At 42.5% G+C, this 12,106-nt stretch overlaps 1 protein-coding gene across 1 annotated transcript in view; it reads right to left on the bottom strand.

Annotated features, from left to right (window-relative positions):
- The window catches only part of FYB2 (FYN binding protein 2), a 137,610-nt gene that overhangs the window by 43,222 nt on the left and 82,282 nt on the right, over positions 1–12,106 (bottom strand). The window contains exons 8-9 of the mRNA XM_045802237.2: positions 9,618–9,726; positions 6,807–6,966 (exon numbers count right to left, since the gene is read on the bottom strand). Of these exons, the coding sequence (XP_045658193.2) occupies positions 6,807–6,966; positions 9,618–9,726 (269 nt within the window). The remainder of the gene's footprint in view (positions 1–6,806; positions 6,967–9,617; positions 9,727–12,106) is intronic.

Here is a 12,106-nt window from a genome sequence, read left to right on the forward strand (position 1 = left end):
TTTCTCTCTCTAAATCTGGATGACCTTATCCAGTTTTATGGCATTTTTTCTTCAAATTTCTTAGATAAGTCGATTGAGCATGTTAACATTTCTTATTTCTTAGTGATGGAATTAGCCAGAAGATGGTGTGCCAGGTTGAAAAATGTACAGGGATTGCTGGTGCAAGTAGCTAGTTGCAGGTGCTGGTTTATTTCACAGAGCCGTAAATTTGTCATAACCATAAAACTGCCACATTTTTATCAGTTGGCGTAGGTTAATATTTCGAGTATGGGTGATTCAGAACCATTTTCACACATGAACTGTTAATCAGAAAGTAGAAGTGATACATCTGAGAAATAAGTAATAAGCAAATTGACTTGTGTCAATTAAATGAACCAAGCAACAAGATTTTATCCCCTGATAAGAAGTCAGTTAGCACGTCAGCTCCGAAGGTACTGCTTTTCCCTAAGGAATCACCAGTAAATTCCTCCAGCACAAAGCAGAGATGCTGAACACACAGGTGCTTAATTCCTAGTTCAAGACATTTTTTTCTCTTTCTTAATCCTTCCTTTTGGCTGCAGCAAATGTAAAAGCTTATGGCTTCTTTTTAAAAACACAGACGACTCCCAGATTTACATCTCTAACTTAGACATCTTTCACGAATTCTAGATACTCCATCAGCCTTCACACCACTCCCATTTGGTTGCCTAAACACATTATGTTCCAAACCAAACTCACAGTTTCTCTCTGCAGATCTGCTTTTCGTGAGGTCGGCTCCATCTCAATAAAAAGTGGCAACCCATCCTTTCAGTTGTTTGGGTCCCAAACACAAAGACATCCTTGACGCCCTTCTCTACTTCCAAATTCTATCCTGAATCCAAACGCATCTCAACAAGTCTACCACGTAGGGTCCTCCAAGCTCCCGTCATCTCTCTCACGTTAGTGCGACGGGCTCCTAACAGATCCCTGGTTTATCTCTTTGCCTTTCTTCTTTCATGACTGCAGCCAGGATGATTCTTGAAATACAGTTAGATCATTCTGTTCTTATGCTCAAAACCTCTCATTCATTCTTAAAAATCTGTCAGAGGAAATGCCGAATTTCTTGGAATGGTCTACAGAAACCCCCACGCTGTCTGCTCCCTTGTCATGTGTCTGACCTCATCTCCCACTACACCCTGATCCAGCCACACAGCCTCCCTGCTGTTCTGCCCCCACATCTGGTAGGTTCCTGCCTCAGGATATTTGCATTCCTTCTCCCCTCTCCCCAGAACATTCTTACCCTAGATACACTTGGCTCTCATCTACTTTACACCTTTGAAGTCAATTGAACACTTTAAAATTGCAACTCCTACTACCTCCACTTGCTTTCCTGATTCTCTTTCCTTGCTTTATTTTTTTCCCATAACATTTACTACCATAGCATTCCACAGAGTGGATATTTTATTGTTTCTATATTTACCATCTGTCTCCTCTGGTCAGAATGCAACTTCCATGAGCATAGCGATTTTTGTCAGTTTTGTCTACTGCTATACCCCCAGCACCTAGAACAGGGCCAGGCACATAACGGGCACTCCGATATTTTTTAATATTGAATGATTTGAATGCCTGTCTTTTAACTAGAGTGTTTCACATATTGAGTTAATAGTGTTTATTGATATATTAAATTTTACATCTGCAGTCTTATTACATACTTATTATTTGTTCTATTCTCCCCCCATCTTTCTCTTTCTTGACTGAGATTTCTTCTCTTCACTCTTCATTGTTTCCTACTTGTTTGGAAGGAATATGTGCTATCTTTTAATAGTTATCCTAGTATGTTGTAAATTTTAATGAGAACATACAGCAAAAAGCACAAATCATAAGAGTACAGCTCAATGGATTTTCCCAAATCGAACATATTCCTGTTCAGAGCACACAGATCAAAAACCTAACACTGCCAGTGCCCCCGAGCCCTTCCCCTGCTCTGTTCTAGTCCTCAGTCCCTCCCACAAGGGGAGCCACCATCGTACTGCCTAAGATCAGAGGTCAATTCTGCTTATTTCTGAACTTTATATTAATGGAATCATCCCAAATGTTCTCTTTGGTGTTGCCTACTTCCCTTCAATGCTCTGTGACATTCATCTGTGCTGTTGCGTATGGCTGTAATTTGTTCATTCCCGTAACGATTCCATCGCGTGAACACGCTATATTTATCCTTTCTACTTCAGATGGACATGTGGGTGGTTTCCAGTTTGAGGTTATTACAAAAAGTTCTGCTATGAACATCTTGTCTGTGTCTTGGTAAATTGAAGTACGCATTTCTATTGGGCATAAGAATAGGCATGTTGCTAGTCCTAGGATACACACATGCTGGGCTTTAATAGATGCTGCCAGACAGTTTTCCAAAGTGATTAGCCCAGTTACGGTACCAGCAGTGTAGAAGAGTTCTAGTTGTTCCATAACTTCACTAAGACTTGATATTTTTAGTGTTTTTTATTTTAGCTGTTTGGGTGGGCGTGTAGTGATATCTCATTGTAGGTTTCATTTGCATTTCCCCGAGACTTAATGAAGGTGAATGGATCTTCCATAATGTTTTTGCTTTTTGAATATCTTCTTGAGTGAAGTACCTGTTCAAGTATTTTCCCAATTTCTCTAAATAGTTTCCTCTGATTTCTTTATTTTCCGGATACAGTGATGTTTATAGACGATTTATATTCCATATCTGAGTCCTTTGAGTCCCACTCTGTGCCTTGCCTTTTCACTCTGGTGTCTTTTGATGAATACAGCCTACTGTCTTTTAAAGCTAGCATAAATTACTCTTGTTACTCACAGTTAAAAACCTTAGAATGCTTTGAGTTACCTTCTCAAAGTATGTGCTATTAATGCTCAATATTCTTCCCTCTCCCCACTTTGATGTTAGTGTTTTATTCAGCTGATACTTTTGCTATTCTTTCTTGCACCAAAATTCTCCATCTGGGATTATCTTCTTTCTGCCTGAAGTACACACTTTAGAATCTCCTTTAGAAGGTTTCATTTGCTGATTTCATTTTTATTTGTCTGAAAATATCATAATTTTTCCTCCATTCCTGCCATGCATTTTCACTAGTTATATAATTCTGGACATTCATATCTTGCAGCAGCATTGTATTCAAGTTACACACTGTTGTCGCTGAAAACTCATCAATCAGCCTGCTTGTTTCTTTATGACTGGCCTTTGTCTGCTTTCAAGATATTTTAAGATACTCTCTTATTCTTCAATATTCCTCCATTTCCTTAAGATATAACTAGATTTGGAGTTCTTTTATTTATCCTGCTTGAGAACTTCAGGGCTTTTGATCTACAATTTGCTATCTTTCAACAGTTCTAGAAAATCATCAGGCATTATCTATTTTTTCCTCCTTCCCACTCTTTCTAGGACCCTTTTTAGAACTCTGATTTGATCTTATTTGAAGACTTTTCCTTTTATCCTTGAGGATTCTTATCTTCTCTTTCATTCTTTCCTATATGTTTTGGATAATATTCGGAATATATTTTGGATAATTTCTCTAGATTTATCTTCTCATTCCTTAATTTCTTCACCTGTGTCTAATCTGACATATTATTCATTCACTGCATTCCCATATCAATTTATCAAATTCTTTTTCAGATCTATTCCTGTTCATATTTTTTAATTTTTAAAATATATTAAATGTTTTGTGTTTAATCATTCTAACAGCTGTAATATCTTGCAGGTTGGCTCCTAGAGTCTGTTGTTCTGCTGGTTTCCAAACACTGTGACTTAATTTTTTCTATAAGCCGTTAATTTTTAAAAGCACATATTGTAAAATTATTTGAAACCTGGGATAGCAGTTGGTTCTGTCAAAGAGGATTTTGTTTGCTTCTACCGATTGTCGGGGAGGGCTACCAAGCTGAGACCACGTTAGATTACACTGGGTTTCTTTTGGACCACACACGTGGTCGTGGGAATTTGAACTACTGATGGGCATGAGAATCAGCTTACGGTGATCTTTTTTTTTCTTCACTCAGCACCAGGGTCAAGATGGACAAGTTTCCTTCTGATTACCAGGGTTTATGTTTTGTTAATTTTTTTTTTCAACCAAAAGAAGTGATACTTCTATTTCATTCATTTTTTCAAGAGGCCTCTCTGCATAGGAGTATAGAAAGACATTCTTTTGTATTTTTCTTCTCAAAAGTTTGTTTTCACGCCTACTCTCCTTGACTAAGCGTTCTGGGCTACTCAAACAAGTACTGCAAAGAACTGTTCATGGACTCGGCCACTCCCTTTGCGCTTTAACAGCATGTAAGGTTACTCAGAATAATCCTCTTTGGACTGTTTTCTTCATGGTGTAATCCTCAAATCTATACTGACTCCTCAGGGACAGTACATAATTGCATGAAAATAGCTTTCAGCCCCATGTTCGGGCTCTCCCGTAACTCTTTAATTCACTTCAACTTGTCTTCCTCTCACTTCCGTTTTTTTTTTTTTTTCTATATTCCAAATTAAGTCTACCCATTTCTCAATTTAAGGCATGGTTTTTGATTTTATGCCACCTCTGTGCTTTCTCATGTGTCATTAATATCAGAAATGTCTTTTTTCTCCCTTTTTACATTTACTTTTGAAAACCCTTTTATTGTGTTCAGAATGCTTGAGATCTACCCTTTCTTTTAAATAACACATTTATAAGTACACAATGTAGTATTTTTAACTACAGGCACAGTCTTATTCATTCTGTGTGGACATAATCCTTTGAGGTCCTGACTTTATACGAGAGTCTCCAATCATAAGCTCACTTGGGGCAGGCCCTGGGGTAGAGCTCCTGTCCTCTGCACATCACACAGTCAAAACAAGAGCTCAAGAGATTCAGAGCTCAGTAAAAACCCTTAGGGCAAGAGCAGCTCTGGCACTCACCTTCCAGGGTTTCTGGTTCCTGCTTCCCGCAAGTATACGGACGCTTTCTTTTTATATCAGTTCTGTGATGCTTTAATACATTTTCCAAAAATTCATTCTTTACTTTTCTTATTCAAGAGAATTATGCATGTTGTCAAATCTACCGTAGTCTCACTGACATTGGATTTATTCTTTTATTCCTTTAACAAAGTTCTGTTGGGGGATCTCCTGTGTGCCAGACACTGTGCCAGGTTGCAGAAATACAGAGAAAAATACCAAATGGTCTCTGATCACATGGTGCCCACAGTGTACCATGGGAGACAAACATGTACCCTATGTATTATAATGTAAGGTATGCTATTACTTTCCAGAGAAGGAAATAAATGAAGAGAACTAACAGTTATTGAGCACATGAAATATATACATGTATTGACAAATAGCCCTGGAAAATAAGTAGTATTAATCCCATTTGCACATGAAAGTCTAAATTTCCTAAGATTATGGGATTAGTATATAGTGGTGCTGGGTCCTAGAAATGCTTAACTGTAAAGCCTAATATGGAGATGTGGTCACTTGGTTGCCGTTTCAGTGCCATGGAAACAAAGGAGTGGAGAATTGTGGTTCCTGGAGTGCAGGGAAGAGGAGGACGGGTGGAGGTAAGGGATGCCTCAGAAGAAGTGACTTCTGGGATAGATCTTAAAGGATGCCTAGGACATCAGCAGGGAGAGAATTCCAGTAGAGATCAGGCAAGACTACAGGGGCGTTTAAACACTTGACACAGGAAATGAGGACTATAGCAGAGTACGCAGGGAGGGACCTGGGAGGCAGGGATGTGGCCAGCTAGCCCAGAGGCACATTTTAAGGGGCCTGGAGTCCATCCTGTGATCACTGCATATTTATTCTGCTCATAACTGATCTGTAATACGTGAAATGTCAGTGGTCTGCCATGGCTTATTGGGCTGGAGTGGCTGTTTTCTTTGTCTACCCAATACCTATTTTTTCCCACCGATAACAGCCCTTTTCTTCTGCTTGGGAAATCCTTCAATCTGTTGTTATGTAGTTTTGGTAGAACTGACTCTGCCTTCAGCTCAAGGGGTGAGTTTATGACACAGGCAGAGCCAACCAGAGCAGCATCTCCCCCATCCATAAGGACTGCTTCAGAGGTGACATGTGACCCAATCAGAGCCAATAAGACCCAGATCTGGGCCTTTTCTCGTAACTATTGAGAAGGTAACAATTTCTAGTCTTCCTCTGGGGTTCTTAAGAGGATAGGGTATAAGCTTGTTACTGCTAGATGCCATATTGCCTCTAAAAGGGTGGGGTCTGTCTTAAAATGGAGCCCAGCCAGGGAGGGAAAAGCCCGAAGTAGAAGAAGTAACATGGAGTCCTTGAGTTATTGTTGGTGTATGTGGATCCAGCCACTGCCAGACTTTCCTTGAGGTGAGTCTCCTCTTTTTTTTTTTGCTCAACACAATATGATGTGATTACTGTTACCTGTAATCAAGAGTCTTAACTAACATGAAGGTAAAATACAACCTAAATAAAGTCAACTGATGATACCATAATTATATCGTCAGTGTGTCCATTATTTTGGCCTACAAAAGTCACTAGGAGCTGGCAGATGCACAAAGAAAGAAGTAAATATTTGCTGAGTACCTCTGTCAGATCGGGCCCTCACAAAACCCCTGTGAGGTCCACAATATGGTCCCTTTTTATCAATGAAGAAATGGAGTGGCAGGAATATGAAGTTATGGCTCATAAGTATTAGAGCCTAGATCTGAACTCTGGTCTTCTAAATCCAGTGCTCTTCCCACGACTGCACGACTGCCTCACTAGGGCAAGTTTCCTGGTACAGAAAAATGTTCAATCAATATTTATAAAAGAAACTAACATCTTAGACATGCATGACTTTAAAATCATTTGGTGAAGGTGAAAAGAACCAGGAAGAAAGGCAACTTACAGTGGCCTATGGAGTGCCTGGCCAGCTTCGGGCCTTGGGGGCAGGCCTTTGTCTGGACAGCGTCGCTCACAGGGCCCTGCTTCCTGGGCAGCATGCTCCTGCTGCCGCCGAGGACTTTCATCACCTGCTTTCTTCCCAGCATCCCTCCATGGGCAGCCCCCTAAACACACACAACATGGAGAGAGCTGTAGAGCTCGGACTTACCTGCTCCGTTGGCTGCTTCCTTGTGCCGTTCCTCAGTCATTCACTCTTCACGGATAGCAATGATTTATTGTGGTACCGAACGCAGTCTCTCCAGGCTAAGTTTCACAAGGATGCGCACTAAGGTTTTTGCTCACCTCTGCGTGGCCACCAGACGCCCAGCACAGAGGCAGCCCCACAGGACGCAGCCCGCATACAGTGGAGCACCGCCCACGGAACAGCTTCTTCATATATCTTCTGTCACCTCAACTCCATGACCCCATTAGGAAAAGACCATTAGTCCACTTGATAAAGTATCAAAAGGTTAAATAACGGGCCTCCAAATCCTCCGGTCTTAGAGCTAGTAGTCTACCAGGGCAGGACTTGAACCCTGTGCTCTTGACCACCAAGAGATGCTATGTTCCTTTCACCCGACATTTCATCTTTCCCCTGCCATTCTTCTGTTCCTCCTCACTTCCTTTCCCACTCCCTCCCTGCAGTGTTTGTCAGACACAAATGCTGAGTTCCGGAGATAGAGAGACACCATGGGCACGGTGACCTACACACCGATCACAGAGACAATACACACAAACATTAAGGTACAATGTGACAAGTGCTATTTGCAGTGTGTTGTTCACCGAGACAGAGACAGAGGAGGGGAGGTCAGTTCTCTTGGCTGGGAGACCAGGTGGAGGAAGACTTCCAAAGCAGGTCTTATTAAAGAGTATTTTAAAATGTAAGGAAGAGATCGACTGGGGGGATAAAGGAGTACGTGGTGGACAAATCAGCACGAGCAAAGGCATGGGTATCTGGACAAGTGTTAGGGTCCTCAGACAGGTGTATGGAGGCTGACGCTGAGGGAAGACTGGAAGGGACAGGGAAAAAAGACGAGATGAGAAAGATGTGACAGAACGAGGCTGAGTAACGCAGGGTCTTGCGTGCAAGGTTCAGTGTGGGCCTCGCTGAGCCCCAGGCAGCAATCTGAGCAGATGTGCATTTCAGAAAGATCTAGATGGATTGCCAGGAATAGACACTGGAAACCAAGGAGAGTTACAGCTTTTCTGGCCATTTATCAGATGACAATGGGAGAGATTACTGTCCTTCCAACAGCAAGTGGATAGGAACGTTGACTACGACAATACATCTGAAAGTACTTGGAAAAAGCTGAAGTACTTAACAGATATAAAGTATGGGATTTCCTGAGTTCTTAGTGGGGTCTGGGCAAACGAAAGGGAGAATATAAGGAGGGGCATTCTTTCAAGTCACACAGCCAAGAATGATATTTTTAATGGGGAAAATGACAAAGCAATAAGTCAGAGGTTCACACAAATGCGGTGACTACCTTCTCTCACCGGGGCCCTAATAAGGCAGTGCATGGGTTCCCCTTGGCCTGTCCTTGGGAATGCTTCCTAGGGTCAGTTTGAATCACAGGGGATTCTGTCTCTACTGACTTATCATTTACATCTGACTCCAAACACCACCCACCACATTTACCTAACATAATCCAAGTCACTTTTAACAATTTCCAAAACTCAAATCCATGCCACAAAAGCAGGAGCATGTCCCTTTGGTGGTAGCCTGACCCATACCTGGCTCTTGTCAAACGGCCAGCACTGACAGAGAACATCTCCCTGCTTTCACTCTTTCATGGTCAATATCCCTAACCATGGTCCCCCATTGTCTTTCTCATGCTCCTGATTAACCCCTTTCTGATCTCTGGCCTCATCACCCACTTAGGGCCTTGTCCTCCCTCTGACCTCGGCATGCAATGCCACTTCCCTAACTCTAGTCTCTGTCTTTCATAATTAATGACTGACTTCTTCCTTGAATTATGCTGCTTTGTGATCCTCCAGGCCTACACACCAGTTCAGGCCCATGCCACCACCAAGCTCTTTGATTTAGCCAAGTCCTGCAGATGGGACTGGAACAGTCTGATATTCTAAGATAGGCACAACTCAAATAGGTTTTTAGAATGTTCTGACCATTCGTAGCAGCCCTGGTGGGATTGATTGACCACTCGAGGTGTTCTGAAGGGGATAGTGTCAACTGGATATGAATACACACACACATACAGTATTTACTAGTAAGTAATAATTAAGAATACCTTTCATTTTTATGGTATCTTATGGTCTACAAACCACTTTCCCATATATTACTTTATCTTATCATCACACCCAAGACAGAATCAGGGTGGGACTGGGGATTGTAGTTGGATAGGAATTACTTATTCTTCTCTTACAGATGAAATGACTGAGCTCAGAGAGTAAGTCCTTCTTCTAAGCAGGGCCTTCGAGCACACACCTTAAGGAGGCCCTCCCTCCGGGGTCATTCAATTGCAGGGTACAGCACCCGAATGAGTGTCTATGTTTTGCCCCCTGGGTGCCTTGCTGAACTCATACTAGTCCCAGCCCCCTCCTAAGGCCTGCTTCATGGCTAATAAGTGGAAAACCTGAGGCTAGAGCTCAGTGTTACTGTCAAGTTCCTTTCTTCGGTAAAATACCCAACACCCGCTGTGTCTTCTGACTCTGTCTCTGGAGAGCTGCTGTCCCAGCCTCTAAAGTTACTCCATGAACTACTCTGACGACATGCCTGAACTGTACTGTTTGGCCCAGAACCCTAGAACACTGATACCTTGAAAAGATGGCTTAAATGTAGATTCTTTTCTGGTTTTCGAGGTTCCAATTCACAGGGCTCTTTTTCCTTTTCCTTTTTATCTTCATCTTCATCTTCATGTTTAGGGCTTAGATGTGAGAGATAATAGGGGAAAAGTGAGGTTTAGAGTGTTTCGATCATAGCGTACCACCCAATCCTCAATGAGATGAATGGGAAAAGTGAATGCAAACAACACGAATAATCCCCCTCTTCTCACCTTCTTCTAAGATGAGATCAGGTCACCCATTAGCTCACTTCGCTGAGCTTCCACCTGCTCCTATCAATACCAGAATGAATCCCTGCTTAAATCTCCTAGGAACTCCCCACTGCCTGTACGATAAAACATAAGCCCATTGTGATCTGGCCACAACCTTTCCTTCCAACCCCATCTCCCTCTGCTCTTCCCCTCCACTTTTGCTGTGGACTCTCACATTCCCCAAACCCGCCATCCTAGTTTGAGCAACTTCCCCTTTTTAGTTGCTATTTCTCTTGACAGTCATGCCTTCTGCATCTTGCTGGAAATCATCACATCCTTCTCAATTTGTCTGATTCATCTTCCTTCGGAGAACCCTTCCCTGATTTTCCCAGTCATACCTTCTCATCTGCTTCCCCAATAGTTTGTCCTGTCTTGTATTCTAAAGCGCTGTCTAAGATCTGCCTCCAGTTCCTCCACTTTGCCTTGTAAATGAACAACCAGGTTATAAAGAGGCAGAGCTCTATTTCTGTACGAATCCCCAGCACTCACGCTGTGTAACCTAGAGCGGCAACAGCACGGGGCCTGGCGCAGGGTGGTACTCGGCCAGTCTTCCCCAAGGGAATGAAGGACCACCGCACACCAGTATACAGTCAGCAGGTGCACTGGGGGGAGTATGAGAGAGAGGCAAGGTGGACAGTGTCACGAAGAACCTGAGGACCAAGGACAGAATGCTGGGGAGCATCGAGCCCCATGTGAGGACTTCCGCTTCCGGCACAGGGAACCAGATTTACTACCACATCCACATGGAAGGCAGAAAAGGAAGAGCCCTCAAAGAAACTCAGAAGAGGGGGTCAGCAAGGGAGGAAAAGCACCAGAGACAGTACTGTTCTGAAAGACAATGGCAAGAGTTGTCAGGAGTTTCATTCATTCATCTAATTACTGAGCACCGTGCCCACCGTTAAGGCCATCTGCTAGTTCTGTCATGATCGGGGTGGTGAGGGAGGGCTGGCTTCTAATCCCCACTATACATCCCTCTTTCTGCAAGTCTAAGATTAATCTTTCTAAAAAAGATCAAGTTTTCTCATTTATAACTGAACGGTCACAATGCCAATCTCCATGGCTGCCGTGAGAAGGAAATGTGAGGAAAACGTGGAAAGCGTAGCATTATTCAGAGCACACAATGGACCTGCAATAACTGTTGGGGTCCTTGTCTTCATGGAAGCATTTGCTGTTAGAATTATCCAATTCTTACTTCTCGTCGCACATTTTCAGGGTTTCTCCTAAACATTTGCTGCCTTGCCGCTATGCATGACCTCGGTAATCCATCTTGCCCCTCAGGTCTTGCCCGGTAGTTTCTCTATAACTGGATCTCCATAAACAATTATCAAATTAAATTCAATATGGTGACTTCTAGGAATACTCTGAGGGGATGGGGTACGTTCTCTCTGCTTTGAAACTCTGTTGTGGCTCCCCCGACCTAGAGCATGAAGTCTAAATCTGTGCTGTCCAACTGTGGCCACTCTCCACGTGCGGCTATTGTGCACTGGAAGTGTATCTGGTCCCAATCGACCTCTAAGTAGAACATATATTTGGATCTTGAAGACTTACTAGGAAAAAAAAAAGACTATAAAATACCTCAGTAATAGTTATTATATTGATTACATGTCAAAATGATAATATTTTGGATATACCGGCATCAATAAAATACAGAATTAATTTCACCTGTTTCTTTTTGCTTTTTAACTTATGGCTACTAGAAAAATTTTAAATGACATCTGTGGTTTGCCTTATAGTTCCATCGGACAGGGTTGGTCTAAATGGCAAATTAGGGGGTGCAGGCCCTTCTGGACCCAGCTCTGTATACTCATTCCTGGCTTCATTCCTTCTGCTCCCACACTGCACTTTGTGCTCACGCATGATCCCTGTCTGTGAAGCCCTGAACTGGCCTCATGGCTTTGCTCATACTTTTCCTTCTGCCTGGAACATACATTCTGACATTTTTACCTGGCCAATTCCTACAGGTCTTTCAAGATTGAACTCAGCTGTCAACGCTTCAAGAAAGCAGGCCCAGAGCCTCATCTCTGTGTTTCTACAACTGTTTAGCAGTGATTACATTATATTGTCACTTCCTACTTAGATGGTCATTTCCCCTTCCAAATAGCCCCTTACCCCCAACCATTCCAGCATAGAGGCCCTGAACCAAGAGCAGAGAATATATTCTATTCATTTGTGTATCTCAGAATCTAGCAGCATCTGAACAGAGTAAAAGCTC

The sequence above is a fragment of the Ursus americanus genome, chromosome 12 (genome assembly GCF_024610735.1).
Source record: "Ursus americanus isolate L20-20 chromosome 12, mUrsAme1.1.p, whole genome shotgun sequence".
NCBI lineage: Eukaryota > Metazoa > Chordata > Mammalia > Carnivora > Ursidae > Ursus > Ursus americanus.